Genomic DNA, 19,417 nt, shown 5'->3' with positions numbered 1-19,417 from the left:
TGTGGCTTAATAAAGTAATTCAGCAGTGGAAGAATTTCTTTTTTTAAACTGAAAGACTCAGACTGTAAAAGGAAACAATGTTGAGAGCATGAAGAAATTTTACGGTAAACATGTGGGGAAAATTCTGGGCGTTATATTTGACAGTAGTGTTTTCTAACAGAGCTGTTTATAGTGTTGGATCACTTAATGACATAGACGGTGAGTTACTTTGTAGTTGTTGCAATGTTACTTCTGCGTTTGTTGCTTCTGTTTTTGCAGTGGAGAGGCTGATCAAAATAATTTGCAAAAGTGTGAGAGAAATGTATTTAGTGAACTGAGGAGAATGCTCTCTATATTTCAATATTTTCTTGATGGTGAGCTCTTCTTTTATGTAGACATACCCACAGTATGCTGCTGTGCTGTAACAGTCTCAGTACATGCCCTGATGCTCCAGGAGCCAGTGGGGTGGGAGAAGTTTCACTGAGCCTGGCTGGGATTTGCTCCTTTGCCTCATTTATGAGCACTCCTCACTGGTTCTGCCTGCATAATACTTTTCATATTCTGTTGCTTCTGATTAGCTCCCCATTGGGATAGTGCTTGTGAATTACTGTGCAATGGGAGTACGCTTGGTATGTGCGCATCTGCTGGGAGCCTTGCTGAGGCACTGGCCACTAGGGTTCAAGTGGAGGACACAGCTGTGTTCCAGTGGAGTAATGCATTCTTCCTTTGAGGGGTTAGGATTATCTTTGGAAATAAGTGAGCATGAAAATCTTAACTGTGATTTTACCTGTACCTCTGGCTATTTTTCCTGATGTTCAAAGTGTTTCAAATGCAAAATAAGCCATTCAAAATTCATACATTTAAGGCATTGTGCAGGGAACAGGGAAAGATTTTTTTTTTCCTTGCAGCAACTGTTTCTAACAGCTGTCTAGCTAAAGAAGTTTCTTTCATCCTCAGGCCCACAGATTCTACACTTCTTATGATAGTTAATCTAGTAATGTTAGAAATAATTTTTAAATAGCTTGTACAAATTACAAAAAGAATCAGAGTGGTTTTTTGAACTAGGTAAAGCAAAATTTTGATTTGCTATGTTTTGCTGGCATAAACTTTCTGTTCTAAAAATGGTAGAACAAATTATTTAAGATTAGATTTTGTGGTAGTAGTATTTTTGTGCAAGCCCCTGACTTTTTTGATGCAGAATTTGGGTAGAAATTATACTTGATCATAGACTTATGCTCCAGAAATAAAGCTTTCAGTAAAATTCCTCTTGAATTTTCTCTACTAGCTGCTTAGGGCTCATTGAAGGAGTCTGTGGCCACTGCATATAGAGTTGCTTTAACAGTTCCCAGTTCTTTTAGTGTTCTGAATGGCTGTATGGTAGTCTTACAAAAGCATAGGTAATATTTTTCTTCATCACATCACTAAAGACAGTTAATTTCTGTCAGGGATTTTTGTAGCAAGAGCTAATATTCTTCTCAAGCTTTTCTTCTTAACTTTTTATGAAGTGGTCATCACTGCTTTGGGCACAATAATAGTTGAGTAACAAATATATAAATGTTCTCCTATATAGAAAAAAGCTTGGGATATGTTATATCTCAACATATAACATATGCCTCTGCCACTTTCTGATTTTGGATGCAAAAGATTTCTTGCATTCTCACTATGTGTAGGTGTTCCATTGCGGTGTCATTGACACCTGTTAATGTCAAGGTTCATCATAATTTTATCCTGTGGCTGTTACTCTTGTGCTCATGTGATGCTAACATGAAAAAAGCCTGTCATTACTGTCATTACTTTAAAGTACTGTATTGGGGCATTTTTAATTTATTTTCTTACTTGGAGCCACTGCATCTCTGGTAGTTTATCCTGTGTAGTATCAGATTGTTGTAACTACTTGGTACAATAATAAAAACTGATTATACAGTGCAGCGTAGTACTTATTCCAGTAGTTTGCTTCTTCATTTGTTGCCAGATTTGGAATTTCAGAAACAATGTTGGCTGCTATAGGTAATAGTTGGTATCATGTATATGTAGATGCACTGCATTGCTTGATAAAAGCAGTCATATAAGATAAAAGTTGGTGAGTGAGCTTTCAAGCTATGACTTGCTGCTAAAGTCTCATGCCTCTTTGCTAAATGCATGTGATTTGGTTAAGCTTTCCTTTCTTCTGGCTGCTTGGTCAGTAGGCTCTTGTGTATTAGACTGCTTTTTTGTGGTTAGTGTAGAAATTGGAAAGATACCATGCTCTGCAGAGGCACAGTGCCATACCCCTGGCTATTTCTTTCTTCTGAGCTGCCCTATGAGATATAGAAGAAAGACTTGCTGTTTGAAAATAAAACCCCAACAACCCAAAATCCAACAAAACCCCACCAAAAAACCAAACCAAACCAACAACAAAAAAACCCACCAAAGAAAAAACCAACAAAGAAAGAAAAACGGCAAAACAAAAGAAACTCAAAAAACAAAGCCCTAAGAAACCCCACCCAAACAAAATGAAACTCTGTTCGTGTTAAACCTGTAGTTTTTGTAAATTTATGAAACAAAGTAATGGCATAAATGGGGTTGAAATGATAACAGAGCCCTTACATATATCTGGCTAGGATATTCCCAGTTGATTGCTAAAACAGAAATGCCCCATTAATGTGTCTAAGGAAGCACGCTTAATGTTCTGTTGAGCATAAGTACTGGATTTATTTAGTGGCAGGTTGCTGGAATAGCCATCTAGAAAGTAATTCAAGCACTGCAAACTCCAATTCTCACTTGTCATTTTCCTTTAATTAGTGTGTTCATTCTAAAAAGAAATAATTGTCTCATGTGGGAGCAGGATGATGAAGGAAGGAGCAGGAAAATATTTGTGTCCTTTTGCTGTTTCCAAAAGCTTTAACAGCTTTGTGTGCCGAAAACTGGCCTTTCAGACTATCCTGTGTGCCAAATTAAGCCAGGCAGTACTGCAGTGCTCCATTTTCCATATCTGTCTGGTCAGATTTATTATTATAGTTATCTTTCTCCACTTTGAGTATATGCTAAAGCAAAACTTTTGAAGAAGTGTTTTGCTACTTTTTTCCCATTTTGTTGTTTAGTTATACATACATATTAGCTAAGTCTCTATTTTCATAGTTACACTTCTGCTACATTGCAAAGAAGACCTAGAAAATAAAGAATTCCTTCTAAGATACAATTGCCATCTTTATTTACAAATCCTTAGGTAAACTTCTTGAAGTTCACCTAAAATTCTTCAAAACTGTAGTTTCAAAAGGCTCCTCCTTTTGATGCCAGCTTAGAATTCTCATGTACTTCATTGAGGTCAGATTTTCATATAAAATTTCTGTAATTGTATTGACTGGTGAAAAATAATAGCAATAAAACCTTGAAGTACTTATTAGTTGCTCTTTGAACAGAAATATAGTTTCTGTTTGAACTGAAATAGAAAAATTAGTATGGCAGGCTCTGGAACCTTCTCAGCTCCATTGATGTTAGTGGAAGCTGACCTCACATTTTTACATTTAAAAAAAAGAAGAGTTCTGCTCACAGTGCTGCTATCTCCAGGTGCGCTTGTTCTTGATATCCTCCTCCTCTGGTGTCCTACCCCCTTGGGTTGGTTAAGGTTTAAACAAATTTTAGAAAGGAGTTGTTTAGTTATCTTCGTTATATAGACAATCTGTAGAAGTGTCAGCACTCAGATGCTGATAGAGGAGATTAGCATGGAATTTCTTTTAAAAATAATTAGGGAATTGATTTTTAGTTATGCAGTGAGCCATACTAAGCCATAATCAGCTTTTAAATTATTTTTTATAATTCTGAAGTACCTTAAGCACTCTTTATAAAACACAACAGCTAAAAAGTTTGCTGGTGTCTTAGGTGTTTTACAATTTGTAGCTTATTTTCTTATGGTATTTTTCTTGTCTTTCTATAGGGCTGAAAGACACACAGGAGTCTTCATGGATATAGTTGATACATTTAACCATTTAATTCCTACTGAACACTTAGATGATGCCCTATTTCTAGAATCCAACCTGGAGAATGAAGTCTGTGAGGATTTTAGTACAAGTCAAAATGTCTTAGAGGATTCGCTGAAGAACATGCTCAGCGATAAGGATCCTATGCTAGGATCTGCAAGTGCCCAGTTCTGTTTGCCTGTTTTGGATAGCAATGACCCCAATTTCCAGATGCCTTGTTCTACAGGTAAATCTTACAATTTTTTAAGATTACAGTTTAAAATACAGTTTCACTCTAGTACCAGCCCTTTTTTCATAACATAGAAATAATAAGTTGGGATTTCTGTCGCCTTGCTGCCCTTTTTTGATACACTTCATACATGCCTGGCATGTAAACTATGTGCAGGTCTTCTTAATTTTGTAATGTAACAATAGAGCATAGCTCTTTCTGTGGATCAGAAATAACCTAGGCTTTGTCTGTCAATTGCTCCTAATGAAAGTCAAGATTTGTTTAGTGTAGATACTGTGCCTGATCACTGAAGTCACTGGTTGGCTTAAAAAAATATTGTATTTCTGGATTAGCAGTAGGAGCAGGAGAGTTGTACAAATTACAGCTCTGACCTCAGTGTTACTCTGTTACTGCTAGGTCATCTGGTACTGAGCTGATTCTGGATGTTTTGCTTTGGTTAGCTTCAAGACCCTGGAATGATAATAATTTTTTTTTTTTTATTTTTTGGAATACCTGATTTGGAAACAATTTACAGCAAACTTTTAAATAAAAATAATCTCAGAATTTATTGCATAATTACACTGAATTTCATGCAAGAGACAAAAATATACTCTATTCTTAGCAGTTTCTTTATTTGACTAGAAATTTAAAAAACATAGTTTTTTAGCTTCATTATAGAGAAGTGTTATAGATTAATGCAGTTGCATTATTATATCAATGTTTAATTTTTTTGAGCAAGTTTTATGAACTGTTTCTGAAAATCTTTATGATTTCCTAATCATAAAGAACTTGGGACCTTTTACTATTACTAACAGACTAAATTTTCACCTTCACTAAATTAGGTGGCATTACATCATGGAAAACTGTAAATCAAAGTTTATATTGATTAAGGCAATGAAAAAGCTATCAAGCCAAAACAAGATATTTGATGCTTTTTTCCTACTTCAGAAGAACATTTTTGAGGCCATCCTTAATGCATTTGTTTCCTCTTGCAATAGTCTGTATTCTTATGCATTTTTGTCTGTAACCTGCCAAATAAAAATTGTATCCTTCTTAATATGCATAAGGCCTTAGAATGTACAAAACTAAACCACATTCCACCTCTCTTGCAAACTCTTTTGTTAGATTGCATCCTGTGCATCCTCCAGTAAACCTGTACTGCATTTAAAAATTTTTAGTTGACTCATAGGGTACAGCTGGATATTTTGGAAGGTACAAAGAAACTTTCAGGTGCTTCCTGGTATATATTTCTCCTGAAAGTAGTGCAATAATTAATACTATTATTACTTAAATAATCACAATTAGTTTCAAGGTCCTTAAAAATAAGTGAGCAAATACATTTACTTGGCAGCTACTATTTCAGGCTGTCAGAAGACTAAGGCATTCAAAGCTAATTTGATTTATGCTGTGTATATGAATTTAATGTTTTGTTTTTAAATCTGAAAGTACCAATAGAGCTACATTTCAGTAAAGAAATTAAAATGTGTAATTTGGAGTTAGTGTAGGTGTCTGAAGGAACATGAAATGTTCTTGTTGTTGCTTGTTCTCTGTAGGTCTTGATAAGAACTGTCCTTATTCTGACATGGTAGGACTGCAGTATGTGTTTACAATTTTTTAGTTAAGAATAATGAGCATCAGTTTGAAGTACTGTTTCTTTGCTTGTCTTTTTTCCTTGGAAGTTCATATAGTTGTGATTTATTTTATTTGTCTGATGCTGTTGGTGATGTAACACCACTGATGTAGTCTGCTGGTAAGAATGTGGTTATTCAAGATGGTAGTACCCTTCATATGAATTAAGCCATGCAAAAGCTATTTTTCTCAGTTTAGGTGGAAGCTTATCTGTTCACCAACTTCAGTTTGTCTGAAAAGTAAAAAAGTATAACTCTCCTGACAAAACTTGCTTAAATATATTCTGTGTTTTGCATAACCCATGCCTAGACTATTAAAGAGTTTATGAAAAGGAGCAAAGTGCTCATGGAAATTAATTCACAGGACCAGCAAAGGACAGATTTATCATATTTGATGCTTCTTGAATAACTGGAATGTATTCTGTTTTGTAGAACTTTAGGAGTGCTGCAGATTTCGTGCTACAGCTTATTTGATTGCTGTGAGCAAGCTGAAGAGATAAAGGTAGTAATACTTAAACTGAGGACAGGTGTTGTAGCTAAAACAGTAATCATTTTATCATAGATAAAATGGAGGAGCGGAAGGCATGGTTCACTAATACATCTTTGAAAGCAGATGTGAACTGAATTCAGGAGTAGAAAACCTATGCACAAACAAGATGCTATCTTTATATGCCTTCAACCCAACAGTGTACGTGTGAAATTTCTTATGTGAACAGGAGTATATGAGAAGGGCTTGATTCAGGCCTGCTTCTTACCCACATGCCTTGTTTCTCAAGATTGTGACATTTTCTCTGCTTTATTTTGGAGATCATGTGTTTTTGTTTTCAGAACCCCATTCTCTCTTGCTCTTAAGTTGGTTTTGAGTGTGGGTTTGTTTTCTGCTCTTTTTCTTACTGCTTCCTGGACATCAGTTTTTGTTGGGAGTTTTTACTGGCCTGATCCAAAGTTGTTACTCATCAACATATTTTGCTGAGGTTTAGGGTTTACATTGCACATCATTCATCAAGAACTAAGCTTTTTGTCAATACTAAGCTCTTTTTATGGTGAGTTACCTGTTACCTGACTGTGTGTGATGGATACTGGTAGCAATTGATTGTATGTCTTTTAAACAGTTCTAGTGCATGCCTATAAGAAACACATAGAGACATCTATCCAGAAAACACAGGTTTTGTAAGTTGAATTATAACTACATCTCCTGGGGAGAACAGTAGCATAGAATCAGAGAATGATGTGGTATGCAAGGGATGACCTCTGGAGGTCATCTAGTCCAGCCCCTCTGCAATGGACATGTTCAACCTGACCTTGAAGGTTTTCAGGGATGGAGCATCTACCACCTCTCTGGGCAACCTGTTCCAGTGTTTCACCATTCTCATAATAAAAGAGTTCTTCCTTACATCCAATCTGAAGCTACCCTCTCTCAGTTTAAAATCATTACCCTTGTCCTGTTGCTATAGGCCATACTAAAAAGTCTGTTCACATTTTTCTTATAAGCCCCTTTTAAGTATTAAAAGGCTGCAGTGAGGTGTCTGCTTATTTTCCAGGCCAAACAACCCCAGCTCTCCCAGGCTTTCTTCAACAGACATGTGCTCAAGCCCGCCAGTCATTTTTGTGGCCTCCTCTGGTCTCACTTCACCAGGTCCATGTCTTTCTGATACCAAGAGTGTCAGTCAGCAGTACTGGTACATGACAAATAGAAGGACTATGACAATGGATGTTTGTTGCCTATCTATTGACAGGCAGAACTATATCAGTACCAATAAAACAGATTTATTTTTTTCTCTTGGCCTCAATCCAGATTGCTGGATTTAGGTAATTTCTTTAGTTAGATGACACTGTTGGTCAGACAAAGACCAGCAGAGACCAAAGACAGAACAGACCAAACTTGCTGAACTTGCTCTATAATTGCCACTGAGTAACAGAACGAGGTTAGAGCAACAGAATAAATTGGGTTACCTTTTTAGCTTTGATTGAATAATTGCATATTTAGAGAAGAGAACAAGATTCTTTGTGGGTGATCCTGGTTATGGCTTTGAGCAAAGGTAAACATTAAGTCTATGACTCTCACAAACTTGATAGGGTAGAGGTCAAATTTTGCTGAAATCCTTTTAGAATATGTATGTGAAGGGTGACTGCTAAACTATAAAGATGTAGTTAGGTTGCTGGTTTATGGAGCTAGACTGAGGAGAATGCTGGTCCTACAGCACAATTTAGAAGTTTTGTTACCTCTGTGAATCAAGGTACAAACTATCCACGTGTTATTCACTGCAGTTCATAGGAGCTTAGCAGTTACGGAGGGCTCTTCCTGTCCTGAAGTAGGTATAAGCAGAAAGATCATGTATCGATAGTAGAAATTGATATAACTGCTCTCCTTGCCAGTTAAAGGACAGAATTTGACAAAATGAAACTTTTGAGAAATAAATGAAATACAAATTCTTGAAGTGGTCAGAAGTGTCCCAATTCATGTTTTAGGTCCCTCTCTGCTTCTTTTCATCAGTTTGATCAGGTGGCTGTTCTTACAAGCTGTGCATGACCAATGTAAAAATTATATTGTGTAGAACAGCTCTTGGCCATCTTAAATGTTTGAGTGGTGTGAGTGGGTGTGGAAGCATGCTTTTTAGGGTTGTGTTGATTTTTTTACCTTGTTGAGCAATTCATTCACAAGAAGTGGAAACTCTGAGATTTAGAATATGACAACTCTTTTAAGAGCAACACATTTATTTCAACTTTGAATGGTACCCTAGTGATTTATGTTTTGTTCTGTTCTTGCTGGAAAACATGCTGGAAGCTTATCCACCTGTGAGCATAGCAGGTGATACTGGTCAAATGCCAGTGAGCTAAATAACTTAGCATTTGGACTAAATTGGTAATTCTTAGCTATCACAAACTATGTAACTTTTCAGAATGTCATTTACTGGGGTTGTTTGATTTGTTATAATATAGGGAATGGAATTTTAATTGCATATCATCTGGAGACATTTTTAGATTTCATATTGAAATCAAGCTTTTAACTAGTTTATGGGTATGTTTATCGAATCAGCTACTTAGCATAAATGATGAAGAAGACTGTAAGAGTGTACAAAATGTGCTGGGGACATCTTTTTAATTGCCTTTTTTTTCCCTGTCCCTCAGGATTCCTGCTGGGAAAATGTTTCCCTCAAGTGCAGTCTGCTTTTTCTAGTTTTAGTCTGTGTTTTCATGAGTATTGTTAAAAGCAGCATTACCTCTGCTAAAATCATGATCGCCTACTGAATTTTTGAAGCCAAACCAATTTTTCTAACTACAAATAACGCTTTTCTTTGGCTGGTGTGATATCTGTCTGTGTTAGGCATTTCAGGCTCTTTTCACTAAAGCCAAATGTGTATTTTTCCTCCTACGTGTGAAGTAATTTTGAATGTAGCTTTGAGATTTCAAAATTTGGTCTACAGTTGTTTCTCTGAGTTTTCTTACCTCTTTATGCCTTCCTTCTTCCAAGCTGTCCATATGAACAGCTACACAGTATTTTATGACCAAGGTAGTAACTTTACTGTATAAAGTTTAAATTTACTGTATTGGTATTGAGAACCTGGAGAATATTTATTTTGCACCTTTTTCTGTTTGTAGGTGGCAAACTCCCTGTATTTGCCAGCTTAGGTCCTTCTGAAGTATTTAGGTATTTATGCCTTTGCATCAGTTTCATGGGTAGAGAGAGGTTGTATCTGTACTAAGATTTGCAAAGCAATTTAGATTAGCTCTCTGATTGGTAAATACATGAAGAATCCCTTCTTAATAAAATTAATTAATTTACATTAAAGGGCTTGGTTTGGTGTGGTGTTTTTACTCTGTTGAAATTTGTGTTTTTCTGTTTCTTACTTCCAATGTAACAGGCTTCTGTCACTAAAGAACTAGAATTCAGGAGGCTTGTGATGTAGCTCCATCTTTTTAATAATATGGGTATGCAGTCCTCTGTCAAGATACATGCTGTATTAAGTTTAGTAAACCCAGTTGATTTTCATATGTCTTTATTCTAAAGACTATACAATTACCTCTCTACAACACAGACATTAATGGGGAACGGGAGCAAATGTTCAGTTAATATTTCATGTTCCTTACTGTGATTCTTTTCTTGCACCGGTCAGTCAACCCAACTTGCAGGCAAATTCTCAGTTCAATGGGCTACAGGTGAACTTGTAAAACAGTTGGAGTTTGATGTTTCCTTAAGTAAGTTATGTCATCAGTCACATAATTTCTCTTGAAAATATATCTTCTTTTAACAGAAAGTATTTCTAATCTTGTTTCTTTACCATATGCATCACAAATGTCAGTAGAAAAAAGGTTTTTCATAGAAAGTATACCATCCTTGTTTTTGATCTTGAGACTTACTGACAAAATATTACTATCTCTGTATGTTTGGTTGCTTCACTGTAGTTTATTAGCTCTTCTGAAGGCTTACCTAGACATGGTAGTTACTGCTTTAGACTAAACTATTTTCATTGAAGCATAATGTTACATTTTTATGTAGTTATTAATGTATAACATAGAAATTTTAAAATATTCAACCATTTCCATATAATCTGTGATGCTTATATGGAATCTGCTGTGGATCTGCACATTTATGCCATTAGTGTGATTCAGCTGGACATAGCATTTTACAGCAGTGCAAAGCTGGAACAGCAGTGATGTTCTGTTTGGTGTGGTTACCTAAGCAAAAGAAATTCAGGGCTAACATCTACAGAAAAGAAATTTATTTCTACACTTGGTAGAAATAAACTTGGTATTTTTACCTTGGTCAGTGTGTCAAAAACCTGAGTCTTTCTGTCTTAGTTCTGGCTGAAAATAATTGAGGAAAGTCTTATGTTAATAAAAGTAAAGATTTATAAATGTCATAATTTTTGCTGGTGTATTTAGGGGTGTTTTCTTCTCTTTACTTGCTCTTTCACTACAAAGTAAGACTTGTTTTCTTCAGTTTCACATTGCTAAAGAATTAAAAAATAGTCATCCTTTTGTTTTAGCATTGGGAAAATGTTGCTTTAAATTTGCAAATAGACTCTTTTTACTCTATATTGTTCTATTATGGTATAATATATATAAATGTGAATCAGCAGTATAGTCCAGAAGTTTGGAAATTTAGATACTTTACAAATAATGGAGAAACTCAAAATAAGATGAAGAAAGATGAAGGTCCCTAGTGCCTTTTCCGGTATGAATATGTTGAATGTCACACATAATTTTCTGATTTGCAGTCTGTTCAGTGGTACACTGGTGTGCAACTCCTCCTATTCAGAGAAGTTTTTTCTTTATTTATTCCTTTTCTTTTTCCTATTTCATTTTTCTCATTTCTATACTTACTGCTGAGATAATCTTTAGATACTTGTTACTAAGCTCATCTCTACTTCTTTGTTCTTTCTTTTGCTTTTGTTGGTTTACCTTTCCTAGGGTTATTTCTTTACCTCCACTTCTCCTTCATAATTTACTTTCCTAGTCCTTTTTGTAGCTATTGCTGTTCTGTCAGTTTTTCTCTTCCCAGCAGGGTCTGTGTGGAATGCTCCTCATCAGGGGCCTCATGAGGCTGTCTTTACTAGCTGAGTTGTAGCTCAGGTTTGAAATTAGCAAGATTCTGTGCTTCAGTTCCTCTGTAAAATTAAACCTACAGCACAGAGTCTTTCTTGTAAGTATGAAAATACTGTAATTCTAATATTTCAAACTGTCAATAATAGACTGAATGTGTCTCTTGTTATTAATAAAGGAGGGTGTATAAATTCCTTAACTTGACCAAGAACACTGTAAACTCCAAGACTAATGTCAGCCCTTTAATGTGCTCCAGAGTTGTTTCAGAAGCTATCCTTTATTTTTCATGTTGTCTTCAATAGTTTAGTAATTTAGTTCTATACATAAGGAACAGAAGTGGAGAAGTTTTGTCACAGTCTCTTCCCAAAAGCCAGTTTCGTGTTTTGCAGGAACACTGTGAAAACACAAATACCAAAGCAGAGCTGCAGGGAGGATATAACCTTTGGGAGTGGGCAGCTGGAGTTAGGGTGAGGGTCCGTCTCATTCAGGTTTCCATCTTAGACAATGGCCAGTATTAAATATTGACTGCGAAGATAATGTCTAATAGGGCAGTTACAATGTAATTTTTTTGCCAATGTGCCCAGTACGTAGCTTGTAGCAAATAAGTGATTAAGAAACACACTTGAGTGGAGTAAGACCAAGTTTATCAGCCTGATGCACCTTGTGTGTGATATCTCTATGTTTGTAAACATACACAGATGTAAAGGTGGCTCTGTGGATTGGAGAGTGGAGATGGGCAGGAGTTTCCACAAACACTTTTCCTTGTAATTGATGTGTACAATGCAGTAACTAAAAGTTATGGTTAAAATAAAATGGATGACCATAAATTGTTAGCTTAAGAAACTCATAGCTTTCAGCTCCTGGCAGCCATCTGATTACAGAGGTTCAGAATGCTGATTGCCTGGTGCTGTGATCAGCCTTCCTTAAGAGACTGATAAAAAAATTTCTAATATTTGAACTTCTAATGTGTTGCTTGGTTACTTTATTTTTTAAATTCTTCATGGCAGGTGATTGCAGATTGATAGACTTGGTTACCATCAGTCTTTGGATTCAGCGGTGTTTTACGGTTTCCGATTTTTGTTATTTTAAAAGTATTCTTGTTATTGTAGTGTCTTCACAAGGGCATTGGTTTTTTTAAGTTGCAGTAATTTCAGACTTCAGAAGGACAAGGAGTTGAGAGATTTTCTGAGCTGGTCTAAAAATTCTAAAAATTTTTAATTTAACTTCTTGGTTTTTTGACTTTTGTGATCGATATCACAATAATAAGTTTATTTATATCATTTTTAAGTAAGCATTTCTTAGAAATTTTTAGATACCTTATGTATGTCATGTGAGTTTATCTTAAAATGCTTCAAGGATGGTGTCTTTAATAGTGAAAAACAGGCATACTTAATTGTTTGGAGCCTCTCTTTTATTTGTTAGACCTTCCTACATATTTTGTAAAGTCACTTGGCTGTTTGGCTTGATGTCACAAATTTTGCATCCCATGGGGACCAGAATTCATTAATCACACATAGGATCTTTAAATAGGAGAGACTACCACTGCAAGAGCCAAAATTAGAGCAATTGAGGAGAATGGCTGGTGTAGTGACCTGACTGCCTCTTAGGAAACCTGTTTTCAGGAGCGACCTCTGGAATCTTTCTCAGGTTAGTGGAGGAGAGGAGTTCACCAAAGACAGTGTTCCTTGTCCTGGGAGGTTAAGTGCTTGCTGCGCTTAAAGCTCTTCCAGAAAGGCATTACAGATGCAAATATGTGATATTGGTGGGGCTGAGAGTTTTAAAATGCTGTCCTGTGAGAAAACTGTGATTTTTATACTCTGCACTTCTGGATCAGCTCTTTCTGCTGTTTACCTTTTTCTTAGGTGGGAAGGGACAGTGAGGGGCAGCTGATCCTCTTAAGACTGGGGAACTTTTTGTGGCAAAAAACCCCAATAAAAATGTGACTACACAAAAACACTATGGGGACTATCAACAGAAGTTTTAAGCTGTGGATGATAGCTTCTTCTGCACTGAAACTGTCTCACATGGGAATTTTCTGTCCTTCATTTCTTCATATTTTTCCTCTTTTGCTTGATTTTAGATGGCCAATTTATTTATTTTTTAATGTCTCTTCCCCTATCTTGCTCAGCATTATAGCTGCAACACTTGGTGATCATTTTAAGTTTTAGGCTCTTTCTTGTTTGTTTTTTCCAGTTATTGGTCTTGATGATACTATGGATGAAGAAGGAGTTAAAGAGAGTGGTAATGACACCATTGATGACGATGAGCTTGCTTTACCTAATAGGAATTTGAGAAGCCGTGCTGAGGAAGCATCAGTCACATCACCAAGGAAATCACCACGTTTAATGGCACAAGGTGATCATAATTGTGTGTTTGCGCATTTGAAGTAAATCAAATCTTTAAAATCCTACCTCCAACATTTATAAACTTGGTTGTGTGAATTCCAATATAGAAGCTTCCTTTATTATACACTGCAGCTAGAAGTTGGCATCCATAGGGTATGAGTCAATTAGAATTCCTCTTTTATAAATATTTAGTGTCTTGCTTATGGTCATTAAACTAATTTTTGAGATTTTGATCCTTTTACCTACATAAGGTTAATAATGTAGTTCTTCACCAACAAAAGCATGATGGAGGTGCAAAACAGCATTGGAATATTAGGTTAGCATGTCTCTATTTCCAATTAAAGTTTTGATTCTATTTTTATTTATATATTCTCTTTTTATTTTAAATTAGTCAGAAAGTGTTTAATCAAAATATCTCAAGTTACTTAATATTTTATTTAAATATTTAAATTCTTTCTTAGCTAATTTATAATAAAATATAATAGTATAATAATATACTATAATTTATAATAAACTATAATAGTTGCGGGGTTTCTAACATGTTGAACTGTAGTTATTTACTGCTCTGCTTTTTTCCCCCATATAGCAGGTTGAGTTAAAAAGATAAAATTACTTAATATGGAGATCAGAATTTAAATAGGAGGCTGTGGCACAAAGCTGGTGATTATGCTGTTTAGAAAGGGACTGGAATGGTTATTTGTTTAGAAAATACAAAAGTTGTCATCAGGTGAGAATGTGACTGGATCTCAGATTTGTAGATTGTTCTCTAAAAGATTTTAAACTTTAGTTATATTTCTGATCACAATTTAGCTTGTGCAATTTTTGTTTGAGGAGAAAAGGCTGAGAGGTAAAAAAGTGGAGTTAGTTTTGATTGTTTCTATCATCACTTGTGTTCTGTATATACTACTCAGAAATTCCATAGCCTTTAGAATAATGGGATTTTACATCCAAACTATGTCAGTGTAAAATTGAAATGCAAGTAATTTGGTTTTGGGGAAGTTTTTAAGTTTAGTAAACAACTAAGCTTAAGTTCTCTTTATATCCAGTAAGCTAAATTGGGGTAAGTCACTTTTATTCTAGGTAAATCTTGTAGTTGCAAAAAGAGGGAAGCATATTAGCTAAGAGATTTCTTTTTCCCTTCCTAGAACCAGTACGGAGTCTGCGGCAGAGCACACTAGCCAAGCGTTCGAATGTTGCTCCTCCTCCTAATACCAAGAAATCATCTGTAAAAAGTGGATCTGCTCCAAAAAATGGACAGAAACAAGAGAGAAGTCCAGTTAAAGAGATGGATGTTGCTGCACACTTGAAAACGGAGCAGCCTAGGGAGGTTAGACGTAGTACAAGGCGATCAGGACAGGTGGAAGGAACAGCAACAACAGCATCCCAAAATAATACAAAATGCCTGCCTGGTCCTGAGGATGTGAAAGAAATAAAATCTGAAAGCCCTGAGCAGTCAAAAGTTGAAGAGACATCCCAAGAGTTAAGTTGTGCTAATGTAACAGAACCCTGTTCCCCTTCTCCTGAGGAAACAAAGGAAATAGTAGAGGTTGCAATGAAGACTGATTCTGAGAATGCTGAATCAGTTTGTTCAGTATCTGCCGATACTGAAATGATTCCAGTTAAAAATCAAGCAAGTGATGTGATTGATTCAATGGGCTTAGAAAATTCTTCAGAAGAAAAAACTGATAATAAAACGGGGGAATCAGAGAAAAAAGAAGAACATAATCAAATTGAAATAACTGGAAAAGATAATGATTCATCTAGTGCTTGCATGAATACAGATGACATTTGTGAGACCCATTCAAATTTGTCCAGCTCTGTGAAAGAGGGGGTTGATTGCAGTTCAGGTTCCCACAATGTGGAAACTCTTGATGAAAATACTTCGTCAGTAAAGGAATGTGTAACAGAAGCTGGAGGTGATGACAAGGGAATGGAGAAAACTGAAACTCCATCTGAGAAACTATTGGACAGTACAGACTGTGATAGTAAAGACTTAAAAAGCAAAGAGTTTACTTCTGTTGACCCAGGAAACAGCATTTTAGAAAGCACTGTTGTTGACCAATCAAGCCAAAATATACAGCAGCAGATTAGCAGTACAAAAGCAGAAGGTCCAGAGGCATCAAAATTTCAGGATGATGAGAAACAAATCGGTATTTCAACAAAATGTGAAAAGAACATTAGGCCCCGTCATAGTAAATCTGTAGTACAGAATAAACAAAATCTGGCTGCAGGTACTCGACAGAAATCAGGTACAGTACAACAAGAAATGACACGGTCAAGAACAAGAGCTGGTGTGGCTGTTTCAAGCCTTCATAGTCCCTCTTCAGCAAGTCTGAAGCGAAATGCAGATGAGCAAGAGAGTCATCAGCATCCAAGTAACCCAGTTAAAATTAGGAAGAAACAATCTGATCTGGGTTTGAAAGCGAAAAGTAGTGTTTCAGGAGTGACTGTAAAAAAACAGACCAACACAAAGCTGAAGAAAATACCCCGGGTCCAGGCTTCTGGGCAAGCCCAGAAGTCATCAGCTCAAAAAGCAAGTGAGAAATCTCCTACTCATCAAAGCTGTTCTAAAGATACCCACCACTCTGTGCATTCCTTGTCAGGCCATGTTTCACATCCTGCTCAAAAGCAATCCAGCAAACACCAACTTGCAACTGCACTAAAAGCAAATAGCTCCACAAAGGAAGAGGCAGAGACTAAAGATCCCTCTGTGGTAGAACATCTGAAGGACGATGATAAAGAAAAAAACAAGTCAAAAAGAAATGATAAGAATCTCCAACCTCGCCAGAGAAGAAGCAGCAAAAGTCTTTCACTTGATGAACCTCCCTTGTTCATTCCAGATAACATTTCAACTGTTAAAAAAGAGGGCTTGGAACATACCTCTGCTAGCGAAAGCAAACATATTTGGGTGCCCAGCAAGCAGTGTGGCTTTTGCAAAAAGCCACATGGCAACAGGTGTGTGTGGCAGTGTGTCTTAAGAATTTATTACTGGTCTTGGAAGATAATTTTTTTCTTTCCACCAAATGTTTCAGGCTGCTCATGCCAAAACATGGTCCTAGTCTTGCAATGCAAGTCTGTATGTTATACATCCAGTTAATTTCCTTTGCACTCATACACTTTTTTTTTTGTCATTTAAACAGAGCATTAGAAACTAGTTTGGCCCAAAAGTTTGAATAGAAATGTTTTATTTTATGAGTACGTATTTTGATTAATGTGTAATTCTTACTATGCTGTTTAATTATGCACTTTAAACTTGACTTTTTTTTCATAGACAGAATTTAGATATCTGTATTCCAAGTTGTCATTTCCTTCTTACAGAGACCTCTTAAGTGCAAGGATCACCATCAACCAAAAAAAACAAATAGTTACTTACATGTGACTTCCATCTGGTACAGGTCCAATTCTAATAGTAGAGATACAGAGATTTTTTTTCACTTTGTGTAATCACTGCAGTGAGATTTCTTTTGTGTAATAGTAATTAAGTAGTTGGTGGGGAGGCGAGAAAGAACATGAAAGAACCCCACAGAATTTCCATGTGGGCATATCTGAAATTGCCTTTAAACTTAATAATGAGGTTGCATATGAAGTTGATAATACCGCTTTGTGGCAAAACATTATTCTACACAGTGAGCTGAAAAAGACCATTGGGTTTCACTAATGATCTATCAGTCCAAGAATAAGAATTCTTTTGTTACACTTACTGTGTTTTAATAGTGAAGTATTTTCTGTTGCTGCTCTACTTGCTAGCCTACTTTTTGGTTTTTTAATGTCAAATTGAAGATATTTGTGATTAGCTTATGTGAGAGAAAATTTTAATAGTAATTTTTAGTGCCTGTGCTCTAGAACTCCATACATCAGAGTGAAATATGGATCAATCACCTTTGGCACCTGAGGGTTTTTTTTTTTGTCTTTCGTTTGTATCTAAGAAGACCTTCTGAGCTTTATTGAGTCATTGTATCATATTTGAGAAAACAAATACATGAAAATTCATTTACTGTACAGCTGTAGTAACCGCATCATTGTGGCCTAGTAAAAGAATTAAGAAGAGGTTTGCTTTGCCTGGTTGCTGAGGATTACCTGATTGAAGGGGTGCTCAAATTTAGTTCCATGTGGTTTTATTTTTTTAAAAAATTCCTTTTATTTTTAAGACTTATCATTTGTGTCTTTGTAAGAGTGTTTAATTTTAAGCAGATTGCATTTCTTTAGTTTTTGTCATCTTAGGCATTACCATGACAATAGAACTGTGAGTAGCCTGTATTTCAGTGAGTTGTTTACATCCCAAAAGGCTGCTTTATGGATACAAAAGTGGTTCTATAGGTATTTTTAAGCAAAATATGATATTTGGAATTTAAACTACTCGACAGCTGTTAAAAATGCAGCTTGGACTTGAACTTGTGCTATATTCTTTATATTTTTGCTGATATTTTAAACATTCTGGGTTTTTTGTTTGTTTGTTTTGGTTTTTTTTAATGTCTTGTTAGAGTTCAGAAAGTTTTGACTTTTATTGCTAAATGGATCTAACCAGTGTGGGAAGATGTGGCAGTTACTTAGTTAAATCTAACTATTTTAGTTTGTAAAGTCAAAGTAGCATTACAGAAGATACAGGGATACACAGCAATACAGGATTAAGTTCAACAAACCTAGTTTTGCATTGCCAGTTCTTACTGCTGCCAGAAGAATAATATAGTGTGTGAATCACCAGCTGAGATTGGATTCTGACAACCCATGAGTTGCCACAGATGGTAATTACGGGTAATTAAAAAAATCGTCAGTTTTGGAATGTCAGTCTTTAGTGTTTTAGGGTTTTTGTGTTGGAATTGTGTTATTTTTTATATCTGCATTGCAAAACTGTTGCTACAACCAGGACTTTCAGCAGAAGATAATCAGATTTGCTAAATGTAGAAGGATTCTTAGCACATAAACACAGAATTTTTATAGAAAATTAGAATGTGACTAAGACACAAAGTGGAATAAGGAAGCTTGCAGTATTGAGCTTCATGCCTAACAAAATTCAATCATGTGTGTCAGTGCATGAGCTTTTATTGTTACTAGTCTAAGTAATAAAGTTTTAATTTGTTTAGATTATTTTACTTAGTAGTTTTATACTATAAATAACTTAAACCTTGCAGATTCAGTTGCTATCATTAAGATACAAGAGGAAGCAAAACTTGTATCTCCAGTGCCTTGGCATTTTTTCCTAATTTAATTATTAGCGCAAGAAAAAGAAAATACTTCTAGTACAGCGCAAAAGAGAAGAAGTGTAAGATGATAAATTTAAATTATGTCTCTTGGAAACCCATCAAAACAATCAACATTTACTGTAATGAAAAGAGGATTTTAATTCACTGTTTGGACTACTTTTCAAGGAATTTTTGTTTCCCTTCTGAAAACACCTAGCTGGTCACTCTTACTCTTTTTTCTCTGTTCATTGTATAAGAGAAAATGAGAAAGTGTAAGACACAAATGCTGTCAAAAGACTGTGTGTTCAAGAAATGTCAGTGCCAAAGCTAAGATCTGAAACGTTTGTGTTTATATCTTGCTATGTGGTTATTTCAATTTTGGAAATTTTATTCAATGCTGTGGTACAAATTGCTTGTAGGAAAAGAAGTTAAAATGAGGTTGCAGCCCCGAACTGGGAAATAATTTACCAAGAGCTTTGCAGGATGTCATGTTAAAGTAACATATTTAAAATTCAAGATTCAGAGTAGTAGTCACTTGAATGTTTGTGTATTCCCTGTAATAAATGTAAAGCCACTA

At 35.7% G+C, this 19,417-nt stretch overlaps 1 protein-coding gene across 3 annotated transcripts in view; it reads left to right on the top strand.

The window, feature by feature from the left end:
- The first annotated feature begins 3,893 nt into the window (after positions 1-3,893).
- The window catches only part of PHF3 (PHD finger protein 3), a 41,601-nt gene continuing 26,077 nt past the window's right edge, over positions 3,894-19,417 (top strand). Inside the window, exons 1-4 of one of the 3 annotated variants that reach the window (XM_015621106.3) lie at positions 3,895-4,161; positions 12,846-12,962; positions 13,509-13,670; positions 14,806-16,615. In XM_015621106.3, the coding sequence (XP_015476592.1) occupies positions 13,529-13,670; positions 14,806-16,615 (1,952 nt within the window). In that variant the 5' untranslated portion in view covers positions 3,895-4,161; positions 12,846-12,962; positions 13,509-13,528. Of the gene's footprint in view, positions 4,162-12,666; positions 12,963-13,508; positions 13,671-14,805; positions 16,616-19,417 lie in introns of those variants that run through there. The other 2 variants (XM_015621105.3, XM_033512996.1) reach the window with 2 other exon arrangements.

The sequence above is a fragment of the Parus major genome, chromosome 3 (genome assembly GCF_001522545.3).
Source record: "Parus major isolate Abel chromosome 3, Parus_major1.1, whole genome shotgun sequence".
Taxonomy (NCBI): domain Eukaryota; kingdom Metazoa; phylum Chordata; class Aves; order Passeriformes; family Paridae; genus Parus; species Parus major.
The sequence above is the reverse complement of the archived record's forward strand: the minus strand, read 5'-3'. Positions and strand labels throughout refer to the sequence as shown.